General features: G+C 40.4%; 1 protein-coding gene across 1 annotated transcript in view; it reads left to right on the forward strand.

Annotated features, from left to right (window-relative positions):
* Positions 1 to 244: 244 nt before the first annotated feature.
* LOC133380554 (inter-alpha-trypsin inhibitor heavy chain H3-like) overlaps positions 245 to 17,012 on the forward strand; it is an 82,968-nt gene continuing 66,200 nt past the window's right edge. Inside the window, 1 exon segment of the mRNA XM_061618013.1 lies at positions 245 to 328. Coding sequence (XP_061473997.1) covers positions 299 to 328 — 30 coding nt within the window. The 5' untranslated portion in view covers positions 245 to 298.

The raw sequence follows: 17,012 nt of genomic DNA on the forward strand, positions 1-17,012 counted from the left end.
GCAATGAATCAGTCTTCCAGTGCTTAGAAAGCTACAAGTCAAACTTCAGAAGCTTAAATACACCCATTTAATCTCTTCCTACTTTATTTAAACACCACTCCAGTGCATATATGAGTTCCAGCCTCAACTTACAATGCAGATGGGTAGCTTCTGATATGTATCTCTAAATGTTTCTTCTTGAACCAGACACTGGCATTTGTCGGATAGATTTATACTTCTTCTTGTTGTTGTTGTTGTTATGTGCCTTCAAGTGGATTACGACTTATGCCGACCCTATGAATCAGCGACATCCAAGAGCATGTGTCATGAACCACCCTGTTCAGATCTTGTAAGTTCAGGTCTGTGGCTTCCTTTATGGAATCAATCCATCTCTTGTTTGGCCTTCCTCTTTTTCTACTCCCTTCTGTTTTTCCCAGCATTATCGTCTTTTCTAGTGAATCATGTCTTCTCATTATGTGACCAAAGTATGATAACCTCAGTTTCATTATTTCAGCTTCTAGTGACAGTTCTGGTTTAATTTAACATGGCTGCAACCATATCTACTCAGAAGTAACTCCTATTGAGTTCTATGGTGCTTAGTTCCTTAATAAGCATGTTTACAGTTGCTGCCTTCAGGGGCATCCATCTGTGCTCCCATCTAACATCTCTGCAACACTAGCCTCCTTTCTTCCAATAATGGCCTGGCCTAAGGGCACGTAAACCCTTCTTGCCAGAAGCAAGTAAGCAAGATTAAATGTTCCCTAAAGGCATTGAATTGTGACCTGGAGACCAGGGTTCGAATCCTCACACAGCCATGAAGCTCCCTGGGTGACCTTGGGCCAGTCACTGCCTCTCAGACTCAGAGGAAGGCAATAGTAAACCACCTCTGTCTGAATACTGCTTACCATGAAGACCCTATCTGGGATCAACTTGAAGGCAGTCCATTTCCATTTTGCATCACCCTAAGCTTGTGAGAAAGAATGACCTTGTCACTTCAGATGGACCTAGGAACACCCTATTTTAGGTAAGATTTCTATTTTAATCTCCAATCAGAGAATTTTTTTTTGAATGGTATGCTCCAAGCAACTGTGGTTGATACAATGTATCATGCTTAATGACGTCACTAGGGCCTGCCCCGTGACGTCACTAGGGCCCGCCCCATGACGTCACTAGGGCCCGCCCCCATTTTCTCAGGTTTTTGGATGGTTCCGACCTGGCAACCCTACCCCAAACCCCCTACAATCATGCATGCATGCAAATACGTAAGGAAAGAGCATTGTCAAGTTTATTGCCAGGCCATAGGCCATCACAACATACATATAAAATAGCATAGGTATAAAATCATGAAAACCAAGAAAATCAACAGGGGTAAAGCTAAAAAGCAGAAAGAGAGGAAATAATTAAAACTGTATGTACATACAACGAAAGGGCCTGTAAAAGATTTAAAATCTTAGAAACCTTGGTCAATTAGATACTTAGCCCTCAGTTTTTGTGCCGCGAGAGCGAAGTGTGCCACCCCGTAGGTAACCCTATAGTCAGTATCAGACAGAAGATAAGAAACAATTTGGAATGCCCGACCGAATCCTTGGGAATTGGGTAAGATATTAAGAAACTGAAATCTTGGGTGAGCGTAAAGGGGGCAATCCAGTAAATAATGGGGGAGATCTTCCACCTTATGAGAGCGGCATACACATAGCCGCTGGTCTCTCGGAGTCTGTAAATAGCGGCCAGTCATAAAAGCGTTTGGCATCGTCTGAAATCTCAAAGATGTGAAGGCATGTCGTAAGTGAACTGGAAGGGGGAGTAAAAGATAGTTTGCAATGGAATGGTCTTTTTTATATAACCCAAACCATGGTGAAAAGTTGGAATTCGATATTGCCAGGTTATCCACCCATATACAGTGATTTTATATCTGGTTACGAAGTTCAGATTTATCTAATAGGGAAGTCGACTGTTTTGAGGTGTGATAGTGAAGCTGTATCGCTCGAAGTTTTGAGCTCCAATAGCTATCCTTGACAGCGATTTCATGGCAAGCCTTCACGAGTATCTTAGAAGTTGCGTTAGTTAAGGAGGACCAGTATACCAACAGAGATTCATGGATACGGGCGCTGACAGGGAATAAACCCACTTCTGCTCTCATCAGCGCTGCTGGGGTGCCAGAAGGTAAATTCAAGAGCCGTCTTAAAAAGTTGTTTTGGACAGCTTCTAATGAGGTGAAAAGAGGAATCGACCAACCCCATATGGCAGCCCCATAAGTAATCTGTGAAAGGACCTTATTCTGAAATATTTTTAGGGCGGGAGCTATCAGGTGACCCCCCTCAGTTCTGTGAAATCTAAGAATTACCCCGAGGGATTTTAGAGCTGTGAGTTTAACGGCCGCAATGTGTTCTTTCCAAGAGAGAGAGTCTTGGAATAAAATCCCTAAATACTTAAACGAGCGACATTGGGCTATTGGATGTTCCCCTATGGCCCACCTATGTCTAGTAGATCTTTTCCCAAAGACCGTTGTCTTTGTTTTATGATAATTGATCTGTAGAGATTCTTTTTACAGAAGTCGTCCAGATTGGTCAATAGCCTCCTTAGGCCTATGGGGGTAAGAGACATGAGGATCATGTCATCCGCATATAATAGGATTGAGAGTTTCCTCCCTCCTAATGGGGGTGGAAAAAATTTTGGACCCGCCAATTCAGCAACTATGTCATTTAGGTATAGAATGAATAAAGCCGGAGCCAGTAGGCAACCCTGCTTTACACCCTTATTTGCCAAAATTGGATCCGTCAAATTATTACCCACTCTAATTCAGAGGACATTATCAGAGTAAATTTCTCTGATTAGGTGTAAGAGACGTTTGTCTATATTGGTGTTAGCGAGCTTGGCCCATAGACGATCTCTGTCAATACAGTCGAAAGCTGCCACCAAATCAATAAAGGCGGCATAAAGATGTTTTGTGGGGCCTCTCATTGATTGCCTTGCTATGAAATGTAAAGTGGCGCAATGATCAATAGTGCTGTGCCCTTTCCAAAAACCCGCTTGTTCTGGGTGAATGAGTGAGATATCAGCTTCCCACTCCTCTAACTTGAGCAGGAGAAATTTGCTGTATAATTTGGCACCTACATTTTTTTTTAATATAAATTTTTATTCAAGATTTCAAAAACAAAACAAAAAGAAAAAAACAAATTAATAACTAATACAATAAAAAATATTGACTTTCGATTTGTCATAAATCACAACAACAACTTTATTGCAATCCTAGCCATAAGCCTTTTGCAAATACATATACAGATACAAACAATATATTAAGAGTATGTCAAAAATATATTAAAACAGAAAAAACAGGATACGCCTATAAAACTGTTAACCTTGGATAAAAAGCTCCCTCAATTTTTGTGCGGCCATCGCAAAATTTGCGACCGCGAGGGAAACTGATCTGGAGTAGTCCGATAGAAGTATAATTACCTTAACCTCGGAGTAAGATGCTATTGGTTCTAAAAGTGTTTTTAAGAATTTTTTTCTAGGTTGTTCGTAGAGAGGACAGTGTAGTAAATAGTGATCAGTTTCGTCTACAGCAGTGCAGCCGTATGAACATTGGCGTAAAGCCAGAGGAATGCCTTTATACCTGCCATCTAGAAAGGCTGAGGGCATAGCTTGGAATCGGAGAGCTGTAAAAGCTCTTCTGATTTTAACTCTGTCTAGAGTATCAAGATAATTGGACATAAAGTGATTTAGTTTAAAGCGTGGATACCCAGGAGAGGCTGTTGGACAGGTATATTCCAAGATATTTAAATGATGCGACCTGTTCAATTGGGGACCCATTTAACATCCAGATATTCTTGGCTTTAGAGAATTTGCCGCAAACCATAATCTTTGATTTTGTGTGGTTGATCTTTAATTTCTGTACTCGGCAATATTCATCTAATTTATAGAGCATTCGTTTAAGACCGATTTTATTCAAGGAGCACATGGCCACATCGTCCGCATATAAAAGGATAGGAACCTTTTTATTGCCTACTGAAGGAGGAAAAAAGGAGGTCGAAGATACTGCCTCAACTAAGTCATTTATAAAGAAGTTAAATAAGAAGGGGGCCAATAGGCACCCTTGTTTGACTCCTTTGGATACTGGAATTTTATTTGATAGGGCGCCATTGATACCAAGTCGTACTTGAATGTTATTTGATTGATATAAAGCCCTAATCCGCCAGAGCAGTCTGCGGTCAATATTCGCTTGGGCTAACTTTTGCCATAAGAGGCCTCTGTCCACTGTATCGAATGCCGAAGAAAAATCGATAAATGCTATATATAGAGATGGCCAAATTATTTTCTTTGTTTTTTTTAATAAATGATACAGGATAAAGGCCTGATCAATTGTGTTCCGTTTTGTTCTAAAGCCTGCTTGTGCCTCATGTATAATTGAGTTTGCTTGCTCCCAGTCATTTAATTTATTTAGGAGGAAGCGACTATATACCTTTGCTGTTACGTCTAGAAGACTTATTGGACGATAGTTTGATGGATTAGTGGGGTCCACTTTTTTAAAAATTGGCACCACTATACTTGTATGCCAACCCTTCGGGATGCATCCTGTATTGTTGATATTGGTAAAGAGGGCCGCAAGGAGGGGAGCCCACCAGGCTAGATCCTGAAGCAAGAAATCAAGAGGTAGCATATCCTCTCCAGGAGCTTTCCCAGTTTTCATGGAATGCACTAGCCTCTCAATCTCGTCAGTGGTGATTTTAGGCCATAATGTGAGGTTTTCAAGCTCATTCGATATATCCACAGTTTGGGTGGAAAAGGAGCTACCAAAAATTAGACTAAAATGTGCTATCCATTCCTCTTGCATAATTGGGGGCAGAGCTGTATAGTTCTTTGGTTTGAACTTCCCCTGCAAAAGGCTCCAAAATTCTTTCTCGTGTCCCAATCGGGCAGCTTTATCCAGAGACCTCCAGTTTGCTTTATAAAAAGCAAGGTTTTTGGCTTTTAGAAGGGATTTATAGACTCTCCTCTGAAGTGTGAGCTGTTGGAAAATATCAGTTCGGTTGTTAGCTCTGAAGATTTTAATTTGCCTAATTAGTTGTTTCTTTGACCTCCTGCACTCATCATCAAACCACGATTTGGGTTGAAATGTATCCGATGTCATAGTTATGGCTGTAATTCTAGGGCAAAGTTCATCAATTAATTGATCATAAATTCTAATGGAATTCTGAGAATTTGTTATGGCTAGCTGTTGTAAATAAGGAAATGGATATGTTAGTAGTATGGAATGGGCCTTGTTCCCAATCGTTTGTGTCCATTTGCGTCGTCTATACCTATGCATAGAATCTATAGCTGCAGTTTTTTTAAAGTTAGCACTATTTTTAGAGTAAGGTATTAGAGTTAGGCTTAGAGGGAGATGATCACTTTCAGGTCTCGATAATATATTAAGATCTTTAACTCTATTTATTATGTTGTGTGTGCCTAAAAAGTAATCAACTAAACTGGCCCCTTGACTTGCTAGATAAGTAAATGATCCTTTGGATGTGTCTAAAGGAGAGCCATTTAGACAAATCAAATCAAATTTTTGGATTAATTGCAAAAATGCTATACCATGTTTGTTGATTACAGGATCCTGAACAGATCTATTCAATAATGGTAGATGCCCTGTGAGTTTGTAGGTTGAGTCATCATCCAGTGAATTATTTTTTTCCCATCCTAGCATTAAAGTCCCCTCCTAAGAGGAGTTCATATGTTGGATATCTAGATAGAAGTTCTTCAAAAAATAGTTCCAAGTTCTGCCAAGGGGGATCCTGGGGTGCTGCATTATATGGAGAGATGTAGCTATTAACACAGATAAAGTTTGGCAAGCCAGGAATTTTCATTCCCAAGGCTAAAGATGTCTCCGGAGTCATCACTTTTAAATCTATTATTTGGGCCGGAAGCTGAGTATCTATTAATGTGGCCAAACCACCTCTTCCACGGCCTTTCAGAGCAATTTTAGTGGCAGGTTTTAGCCATGATTTATAGCCCTCAAACGCAAAGGAGTCCTCAGATGTAAGCCAAGTTTCTTGTAAGAGGATGATATCAAATGAGTGTAGAAACTGTAATAGGGCACTGTCAGCTGTCTTACTCTTCCATCCTGCAATATTCCAGGAGATTATTGATAAGGAGGAGTTCGTCCCTGAGATGTTTAATGTTTTAAATCCTTCTACACATCTAGTATTGTTAGTGGAACTCGGTAAGTTGACTGGTGAATTAAACTGAGGTCAAGGACATGGGGTGATAACATTGATTTCTGGGGTAAGTACACTAACATTCGAAATAACTCTAAATGTATGAGTTGTCTTGCAGGGAGAAATGACTTCTTTCCTCCATGAGCTATTTGGGGATCCCAGTTCTTCAGGTTGCAACACACGAATCTCACGCATGGAGGTGCTAGTTTCACTGTATTCAGGATTTCTTCTTGGGGCTTTGGGTTAGATAAAATCAATTTACTATCATAGGAAGAGTCCTCAATGCTTTTACTAATTGAAGATGTAAAGGAATGATCTATGTCCAATCTGTAAGAGGATTTAGTGGAATTAGTTAAAAGAGATGTGGGTCTTAATGATGCTTCATCATCATTTGACCCTGTACGACTTTGGGTCAAACAGTGAATAAGCTGGACTAATCTGTTTATAATACCTTTTTGCTCTATATTAGGTAAACGAGGATAAGTCTCCAAAAGAAAAAGTTCTTCAGGATTCATGTCCTCTTGTCCAAGAGACTGGTTGAGCAAATACGATAATCGGTCTTTGGGCTTTGAGTATTTTTGAGTAATCTGATTTATTATCGGAGTCTGAGAGAGAAGCTTCTCATTTTTTGATTGTAGGGAGTGGTCATTGAAAATTGGGATAGGGGAGGCCTTATTTACGAAATAGCGTTGAATTAGATAGCCATAAAGAAAAAGGTCATTTCTGATTTTATAGATCTGATCAGCTATCTTGGGAGACTGAAAAGTAAATATAACCCATTTTTCAAAAGCATGCGAATATAAATGAGTTACATGTTTTACATATCTCTGGCACGTGATATGCAGGGTAAAGAAACTAAGACAAGAATTAAAGTGTTGTCTTATGTTTAAAGTTCGACTGTCATGTTGAGTTGAAGGTAATAAAGTAACTGCTAATTTGTCCCTCATTAATTGGAGATTCCAATTCATATCCATAGGAGCACTTTCATTCAAGGAACTAGTATGAGTTGAATTGTAAGTCTTGATCACAGTCTAAATTCTCCAAGATAGTAGCGGTTATGGGTGGGGCTTTTCCAGTAAGCGAGCAGGGCCTGTTCTGTAGATTGAGGCTTGATTTTTTAATTGATTTCCTTCCCCCCCCCCAACACTTGACGGAGATTGAAGCTTATTATTTGAAACATCCAATATCTTGAATAAAGGTTTAAAATTCATTCTCTGTTTATTTTTAGGTCTGGTGTTTTTTAAATTCTTTGATTTTTTTGTCTTTTTTTTGCACTCCGAATAATCCGTCTGGTAGTCATTGTGCTCTTATCTATTAAGGCAGGCTTCTTATTTGTGCTGTCTTGAGTAGATAAATTGTAATCCACGTTGTTGAGGGGATTTAGCAATTCTATATTTCTTGAGCTTATAGACTTGATCAAGGTAGTTAGGAGGTTATTCGTCTCGGGGATGAAAGTTTTAATTAAGTTCAAATTATCTGTAACCGCCATTCCCCAACCAAGGGATAAAAGATTTAAATCATTCTTTATCTTCAGGGGGGAGGAATTGTTTGAGGGCTGATTCTCCGAAGAGGATAAGTGGTCCTCTTGTAATTCATCTATAGAGTCAACCGTGATTAGTTCTGAGAGAATATCTTCTTCCTTAGAGGGTGATAAATAATTAAACCCTGCATCCTGAAGTTCTGTAGCTAGGTTTTTTACTTGTAAGTCCTCTTTAATTGGATTGATTGGTAATTGCTGGTCTAAAGTCCAATCGTGTTGAACTGTTGTTTGTGGATTGTCCTTTAATTCATTTAGTGTTGATGACGAAAGTATGCTGGAATCCAAATTCGAGGAAAAGAATTGGGTTATCTTTGCTTGTATTGTTCCAGGAATGCCCAAATCTTCCCTATGGGAAATCCCCAGCTCTCTGCATTTTTTCCTTGTAAGCATCGTTAGAGAGAAAGAGCTCAGTTTAAATGGCGGCCGTAGCTGAGCTTTATTATTAAGGTTTCAAACAAATAATGTAATAAAAAGATTTTCCTTTAGTTCTCTATTTAGCTGGAGCCGAAACTGAGTCCTTATGTTTATTTCGGCTTTAGAGTATGGCCCTACAATGGGTGTTCAGGATTTTCACTGCTTATTATCTTTCCTGCTGTTTATTATCTTAATTACTACAGCTTCAAAGCCGAAGGCTTTACTCTACGCTTTTTTCAAATAGACCTAGGTGCCAAGTCTTTTCCTTTCAAACGAGACTTGGCTGTATTCCTAGTCATAATCAGTTAGAGTTAAAAGTTATAAATGATAATAAACATTGGAGCAGAAATAGCCCGCGTCTCACCAAGACCGGAACTGGAACGGCTTTAGGTCTATAGTATATAACAAACCTGTCCCTTAATATATTACAAAATCACTTTCCTCCAGTGGTTATCTTGGTTAATCATTAAATCTCATTATCATCATATCATTTTATTCTTTCCACAAAAAGTCAAAGAGAGGTTTCCAGTCCTTGAGAAATATATCTATCGATTTTTCTCCAAATAGACGTCAATTAATCCATCTATTCAAGTCTAGTAAATCCAGTAGTTTCAACAGCTATTCTTCCATTATCAGTGTTAGTTCCATCTTCCATCGTCCATCCTTGCACACAAAATTCTGCTGTCATAGTCATATAGTAAGAGTCTGATAGGAATTTCCTTCATCACAAATATTTTCTTGCCATCAATTCTGACTGTGTTACTGAAATACTGTTGTAAAGTCATATCTCTGTTCTTCTTTTTTACGGGGTGCACTAGCACATCTCTTGAGAGTTTTTCCATTGTCACATATCTGGAATTAATTCTATAAACTTTCTCTATCTCAGGTTCCATCAGATCATTCCAGTCCAGAAATTTTTTTGAAACATTGATAAATTTATCTCTGATATCTTCACCAATTCCTTCAGGGACAGCGCTGAATTCCAAGCAATAATCTTTGTCACTAGGATCCATCACAGCTATAAAATCCAAATCTTTTTCCAATTCCACATTTGATATATCTATTCCAATCTCCAGGACTTGCACCTTCCCTTTAATTTTTCTTTCATCTTCTGTTGCTTATCCAGTTATATCTTCTTTTCTCATAGAATCCTTTATTTCTTTCAACTCCTGTTTCATTTTGCCAAATTCAATTTTCATCTCTTGTCTGCCCTGTCTCAATTCTTGTTTCGTTATCTTAATCTCATCCATTATTTTCTGAAACATGTTTAGAGAGAGAACCCCTTCCTGTACATCCAGGGTCTCGGCCACTTTCTTGATTGTCATTCTTAAGACCGAAAAAAAAAAATCCCCTTCAATTTCCAATATAGCCACTATTCTCAAGCAAAGAGCAATTTATTTCTTTTTCCAGCAACAAAGGAGTTAATATTCCAAGCCTGTTGACATCATCTTCTAGACAGACTGCCTTATCTCTTATGTTACCAAGAGTGCAAAACAAATTTAGTTCACAGCATCAAAATAATTAGTGGCATAAAGAATAAGCAGATTCGTCAAAATAAAGTAGACCAGAAAAAATAGTCCCAGACAAATAGTGCTCAAATGTTCATATTAATCAGATTTTCCTCCTCAGATTAGATGCCCCTCATCCGTTTATATCTTTATAATGCTCAATTCCATGCCAGCTTTTTGCAATAAAAACAAAGATAAGCTATTTCGATTTTCTTCTTCCTTAATTCCGTGTATAAAAGAGAAAGGTATAACTCACCCAGGGATTCTTTGTTGCTGATTTTATAACAAATCTCTTTTACTGTAACAATGATAAGATGATAGGAGTAGACAGAAGAATGCTTGCCTGTTAGAATCCGTTTTTCTTTAAAGAAAAAAAAACTTCTCGCTTAGTCAGTTTGAGCTTGCTTGAATTCCCTGACTCCGTCCGACGCTGGCTACACCTTCGTTCATAGGCGATCCTGATGAATTTCAGTCCCCAACAAACACAACGAAGCTTCTGTGGGTGATCTCTTCGTTTCTCCCTTGCCTGGGAGAAAGTTTTTACCAGTCAAAAAATTATTCTGACTGGTTTTAAAACTGAAAAAGCTTCCTCTGAGACAGGAGCTCGTCTCAGAGGCCGTCACAGGCGGAGCAATCCTCCTGGGAAGTCAATTTGGCACCTACATTGAGGAGACTAATGGGCCGATAATTACTTGGATCTTGTCTCTCTCCTTTTTTGAAAATGGGGATGACAGTGCTCTGTTTCCAACCCTCGGGCATAATACCCGATTCATTAATCTGAGTAAACAGATTAGCCAGAATGGGGGCCCACCAATCTGGAAAGTTGATAAAAAGTTCAGCTGGGATCATATCTTCCCCTGGCGCCTTACCTCTTTTTAATAAGGAGATGAGGGACTTAATTTGGCTTGTTGTAACCGGGGGCCAGGAGGGCAGATCTATCTCTTTAATAGGCCGAGGCACAGAAGTTACAGCTGGGGCTGCATAGAGCTTAAAGAAATAGTCATACCACATCCTGGCAGGAATTTGGCTGTTTATAGGGTACCTGTTCACACCAGTACCACCAGCAACCAAATCCCAAAATAATCGTTCATTACCCTCCAATAGCGCCTGGCTGAGTTGTTGCCATTGGGCTCTCGCAAACCTATCCTTTTTTTGCCTCAACATAGATCTGTATGAAGAGCGGAGATGGACAAGTTGGTCGTGACAGAATGAAGATGATTCCCTTCTGCATCTGCGGGCATAATTTACTAATGCTCGCTTAGCTGTTTTGCATTCATAATCATACCACTTCTTAGGTCTTAAACGAACAGTCTTAGAAAGATTCTTCCGCGACAGCATGGGTTTGAGGAAAGAGATAATATTCTGATACGAGTTAAGGGCATCAATCTCATAATTTATATTATTAAGAGAAAGCAAGGCACTGTTCTGTAATAATTGCGTTAAGGCTGATTGTAGATTTGGGGTCCAACGTATTCTACGGTCTGCTATTTGAAGGCCCTCCATATCGGGGAGTACAGATGGAGGGAGGGGGTGGCGCAGATTTAAAGCCGTCATGGTAGGAAAGTGATCACTATCAATTCTGTCTAAGACGTTGAACCTACAAACCTCCTGAATTAAAGTACTTGATACCAGTGTAAAATCTATCACACTGGCTCCCCTAGTTGAGAGGTAAGTATATGCTCCGTTTGATTGATCAATAGCTGAACCATGTAGGCATTCCAAGAGGTGTTTATAGGAGAGCTCTATAAGTCTCCTGCCTTGTTTATTAACAACCTGGTCTTGGGAAACCCTGGTCATTTGAGAGGGTAATAATGTTTGGCCGTGGTTAGATTCGGGCCCCTCTATCACACCGGGGCCCAGCCTAGCATTGAAGTCCCCACAGAGTATAATTCTATGGGAGGGGAATCGATGTTCTAACGATGTTAAGTATTCCGAGAGTTGATCCCAGACACAACATGTGTCTAACCTTTTGGCCAAATGGGGGGGGGGGGAAATAAACATTTATAACAATAAGATCCCCCAAAATGGGGCCATACAGTCGAATGCCCTGAATATAGTGGTCACAATTTGGGTTGAGAACCTGTATATCAACCGGAAGATCTACTGAAACAAAAATACAGAGACCCCCGCTACCTCTGCCTCTATTATTACCTTTGGCCGCAGGGAGTGTGAAAGCTCGATAACCATTTAAGAAAATTAGAGAGTCTGATGTCGCCCAGGTTTCCTGTAGGCATATGATCTTAAATTGCTGGAGAAAAGGAGATGGATCGTCCTCAGCAAATTTGTTAGACCAGCCCATTATATTCCATGACAAAAACAGCAACTGTCAATCGGAATTCGTTGCTTCCGGAACAGGACGTAGGTTACTATGACGGTTCCGGGATAATGTAGTTGGAAACATCCGCGTCAGGACTGTTGGTCGGTCGATCAAAGATTTAGGGACTGACATCATTTGATTGAGAGGCTGGGCTTTCAGAAGAGGCAGGGTTGGGTCATATTTCTCCTCTAGGTTTTCAGCTTTATCGGGAGACAGGTTTCTAACTAACTGTTCGTGAATAGTAGAGAGTCTCAAAGTAAGTTGCAGGAGTCTATCAATAATTTTATTCCTTTCGGGTGCTGGCAGAAGATTAAAGGACTGCAACAGAGCTTGTTCCTCCTCTAACGGCGAATCAAGGTTCCAAGGCTCATGGAAGTTTTCATCTGGTACCGATGATTGTGCCTGACCCAAGAGGGAGGGGCTTAAGGTATTGTCACCCTCTGAAGTCAACAAAGGGGTCCTATTCGGGTTCAAACGACGAAGTGAGTTGTTCAGACTATTAAAAGTCTTAAAAGTTGTCGTACTAGGGTTAGGGTTAGGGTTATTACTAGGAGTAATAGCCGAACCCAGGTGTTCAGGGGCCACAGAGGAATCAGGGTCTCTTCTTAAAAGATCTTGAGAATCTAGCTCTATCAGTGGTTTGTTGTTTAGCAAAGGAGAGGAATAGTCATTTCTATATGAGATGGAGGGGACTAGACTCATAGGTGAAGCTAAGTTTTCAAAGAATCTTGAAGTAGAAATACCCAGCCTGGCCAAAGAGTCCTTATATAGCCACACCAGATTCGTTACTTCAAGAGAGCAAAAAGTGACCACCGCACAAGCTTTGATATTATTATAGTAAAGATATTCCACATGTTGAATTTGGCCTGGGACTAAAGGAATTGCCAATGCTTTATTTATGGTGTCAGTAAAGTGTTGTTTCCTATGTGGTGGAAAGATATGTCCCCATGGCTTAGGAAAATTTCCAAATATCAGTTTACTCCTATTCAATATTAGATCCCACTTGTTCGTTGAGGCTGAAGACTGTGTATTTTGAGGTGGTTGTATACCCACTAGAACATCGTGCCACAGGTCCTGGAAAGGAATATTTTGTATAGGGCTCAAAAGGAGAGTAGTGTTAATTTTCTTGGAAGTAGGTCGAGGAGGAGAGGGAGATATTCCATCATCGACGACTGCTGTGGTGTTTCCCTTATTTGGTTGATTTCCTTGTGTCGAGCCGGGCTTTTTGCCTTCCTCCTTTGTTATATTATCCAATAGATGGAAGAGTCTTTTAAAATTCATCCTAGATTTCGGAGTATGCTTATAGGACTTCATATTTTTTGACTTTTTTTGTTGAATAGCCAGACGTCTTTTTCTCTTATTATGAATTATCTTTTGGTTGAAGGTTTTGGTGGTTATTGGAGGATTTGACGGAAGAGCCTGATTAGAAACTGGCTGCAAAGTTTGTATATTGTGTTGTAAGGCGACTAGAGTTGATAAAAGGAGGTTGCATTCATTTAAGAAGGTTTTGATATGCTCCAAATCTGTCGCCAACATAGAAATCAGGCCGAATAAGGTTTCGTCTCTAGACATGTGAGCAAAAGCGCCTTCAATCGGAATGGATTTTCTTGACCCACTCAGGGGGTTTTCTGAGGTAAGACCCTCCACTGGGGGCTCAAACGTTAGAGTATTTTGCTCCAGGGAAGGTCTGAAAAGCGAGCTAGAGGTCTCAGGTAGGTGATTATCCAATAAAGCTACATGATGGTCTTGCATTACACCCTGTTTGCAAGGACTTTTTGAAGGCGAGAAGTTGGTTAAATTTTGGCATCCTGCCAGTGTTAATTCAGTAGCCAGGTCCATCTCCAGGGGATCATTCCTAAGGCTATGTTGGTAAGCCTTAATGGGGAGGGACCAGACCAGTGGGGTAGATGCAGCTTGCCGGGAGTCCCTTTCATCACACTGCTGTGATAATGGGGAGAAAAAGTTCGTTATTTTTAGCTGCCCCTTAATGTCTTTAAGTGGGCTTTCAATCTGCCAAGATGTTAAAGGCGATTCCAGCCGCTGAACACCTCGTCTTCTCTTTTTTTCTTTTTTTCCGGGAAGGCTCTCTAATGGGGGGGGGGGAATTCTAAGGCTTTCCTCTCTTTCCTTGTTAACACCATTATCTGGCTCGAGACATTCAGTAGTGTTTACGGTGAGATTGTTTGTTGTTAGGCTAGCTGATAGTTTCCAAGGTTTCCAGAATATTCATTTCCAGCTGTAAGCATCTAACTGCCAGCCTATTTAGCATCTGTAGTGTTAGAAGCTTAATAATAATAGACTTAGAGAAGGAAAAGAGTTGCTAATTGGTAGTTATTTGTTAAAAAGGAGTAAAAATCCAAGGACACAGAAGCAATCTCACCCTGCTTCGTCAGAACCGGAACTGGAACTCCGTAAGGAAAGAGAAAGAAACTCAAAGGAAATGACAGGTTTTGCTGCTATTACACACGACACTCGCAGCAGAGTTTGAGAGGCTCTCTCTCTCTCGGGCACTCTGCCGCCCCATACTCTGCATCCTGCTCCAAACAAACACGCCTTCCCCTGCCCTTGATACCTGTTTGTTGTCATGCCGGTGCCGCACTAGGCTCACTTCCCCGTAACTGCCCTTCCCCACGGCCTGCACGAAAGCATACTCTCCTAGGGGCATCCTCACAGGACTCTGTAATCAAGCAGTCCGTTGGGACCTGGGGGGCTACGGTAGCCCCCATCCGCCAACCGCAAGGACGCCACTGTCGATGCCATAGAGATCTACAAAACCTCCAGATGCCATAGAGAGCACCGTCTGCAGGCCATTGGAAAACGTCTTGCTGTCTATGGTAGTGATAATAGTCGCTTAAGAGGCCATCTTGGATGCGGGCAAATTTCTCCAGCTCGTGCATACGATCATCGTGCGCAGAGCTTTTGCCACCTAACCTTTGTCAGTCGTATTTGCTATGGGCGTCTCTCGCTAGTGCCCTGACATGCTGTTGCTGTTGGATTTCTGCTTGCGGTTTTTTTCAGTAGATTCGGCGACGATGCCGACGGGGCTCTGATGTTTATCTTTAAGTAGAAAATATTTGCTTAACCTTACTTTTTTAAAAAAAAAAGTTTGGGAAGCAATTTTTATTTTGGGGTGGATGTATCCTCTGTTTTAAAAGCGTTCCTCTCTCTTTCCTTGTCATTATACTGTGTGCCTCATGATTCTTATGCATTGGATTATGATCTGATACCTCTTAATGTTTACTAGGAAGTCAATCGTATATAGAATGAAATACAATTGAGCACTCTTAGAGAATACAGTCAACATCACTTTAGACATAGAGGCACTCAGGACACCTACAACCATCCCACAACTAACAAGGACATAGAAAGAAAATGATTTGTGTTAAAACCACAAATATTGCAAGTGGCCATGTTGATTCTTTATCTATTTATTGTTCTTATATTCTGCCCTTCCTTCTGTGGGAGCTCTGCAGGACAGGGAGGGGACTAACAACTATATTAAAAAAACCCAGCACAAATCCCATAACCATTAAAACTACAGACAAATCAATAGGAAAAAGTCACTAGGGAAAAATCATTATTTATTTATTTAACAAAATGTATATAGTGATTGTAAGAAAACCTTAAGTGGTTTACAAGAAACATTAACATTATAGGTAAAAACAGTTAAAATCATATAATTTAAAACACAATTAAAACAATAGTGGACTCAAAAGAGATTAAAACATATCATCCATGTGTCTGGATAGGCTTGCCTGAACAGAATGTTTTAAGCAGGTGCCAAAAAGAAGGTTCCTACCTGATGGAAATAGGCAGAGAATTCCAAAGCGTAGATGCTGCCCCACTAAAAAAAATTTTTTTACAAGTGTAGAATGACTATTATGTGGCACCTGTAAACAGTGCCATTTCCACAGATCAAAGCAGTCAAGTGGTAAGGGGTAAGGCAATCCCACAAGTAAACTGGTCCCAAGCTCTTAAAGGCGTTACATACCAATAGTAACAACCATGAACTTGGCCCAGTAACAAATTGGAAAACAATGCAGGATGAGTTGTTTGAGCCACCCCCACCCAGGCAACCAAGAGAGAAGCCAGGACAGGTCCCATCCATCACTCTGTCTCAGATGTGTCTGCAACTTTTTGAGACTTGCTACCTTTGACTCTATGAGTCTTGAATGATCTAAAAGGTTAAAACAACAGAGCCCTTTAAATTCTTCACACCCATGGTTATGTCTCAACAATAAGTAATCAATGGCAGCCCTATTTTGGAGAGTTGCTTCCCTTAGGCTTATCACATCCATATTCAGGGCTGTTATTGCTTGTGATGTGAAGTTTATACTTTTAGCCAAGGCACACGCTACCTTTGTAAGTTGACCATGATTCACTACTGTTAGGGCTGGTACCCCGACCAGGGATACAGCCAATGCCACTACTTCACCTTTACTTAATAATTTCACATTATCATCACAGGTGGCGTCTAAAGTATTCAGGACCCTTCTCCTCCTGGGCTTTATCAGGTGTGGGTAACGGGGGAAGCCAAGTTGTTAACCTTCCTATCGCACAGGGACCACCTGTTATGTTCGCTGGAATATAGGAATATGCAATTTTTCCACATAAAAGAAACCATCCTGGAGGCAACACTATATGGGCATACATATGAGTCATTGACCGTATTATTACAGTCAAAAGCATTTGTAGGACTTATATCCACACATTCTCGAGAGCAATTAATGAAATTCACACATTGGGTGTTATTTGGAGAGGCTACCATCTGAACCTTGAGGGCAAAGCATTTTCGGTCCTTACGGGTGACAATTTGGCCCCAAGCATGATAATTATTATAATCAGCAGTGACATTCTCAAAATTCCCCAGAAAGGATGCATTTGTAAGGATTTCCGGTGGGGTGGTGATCCCAATCAAACATGACGTAAACACTTCATTCACTGACACTCCCCCTGCCAAGCAAAAGGAATTCGTGTTTACAGTTTGGCTTGCTATATAAACCCAAACATTTGTCTGGCCATCAAACTTTTGTGTGAGTATCCCATGTGTTATA

This window comes from Rhineura floridana, chromosome 3 (genome assembly GCF_030035675.1).
Source record: "Rhineura floridana isolate rRhiFlo1 chromosome 3, rRhiFlo1.hap2, whole genome shotgun sequence".
NCBI lineage: Eukaryota > Metazoa > Chordata > Lepidosauria > Squamata > Rhineuridae > Rhineura > Rhineura floridana.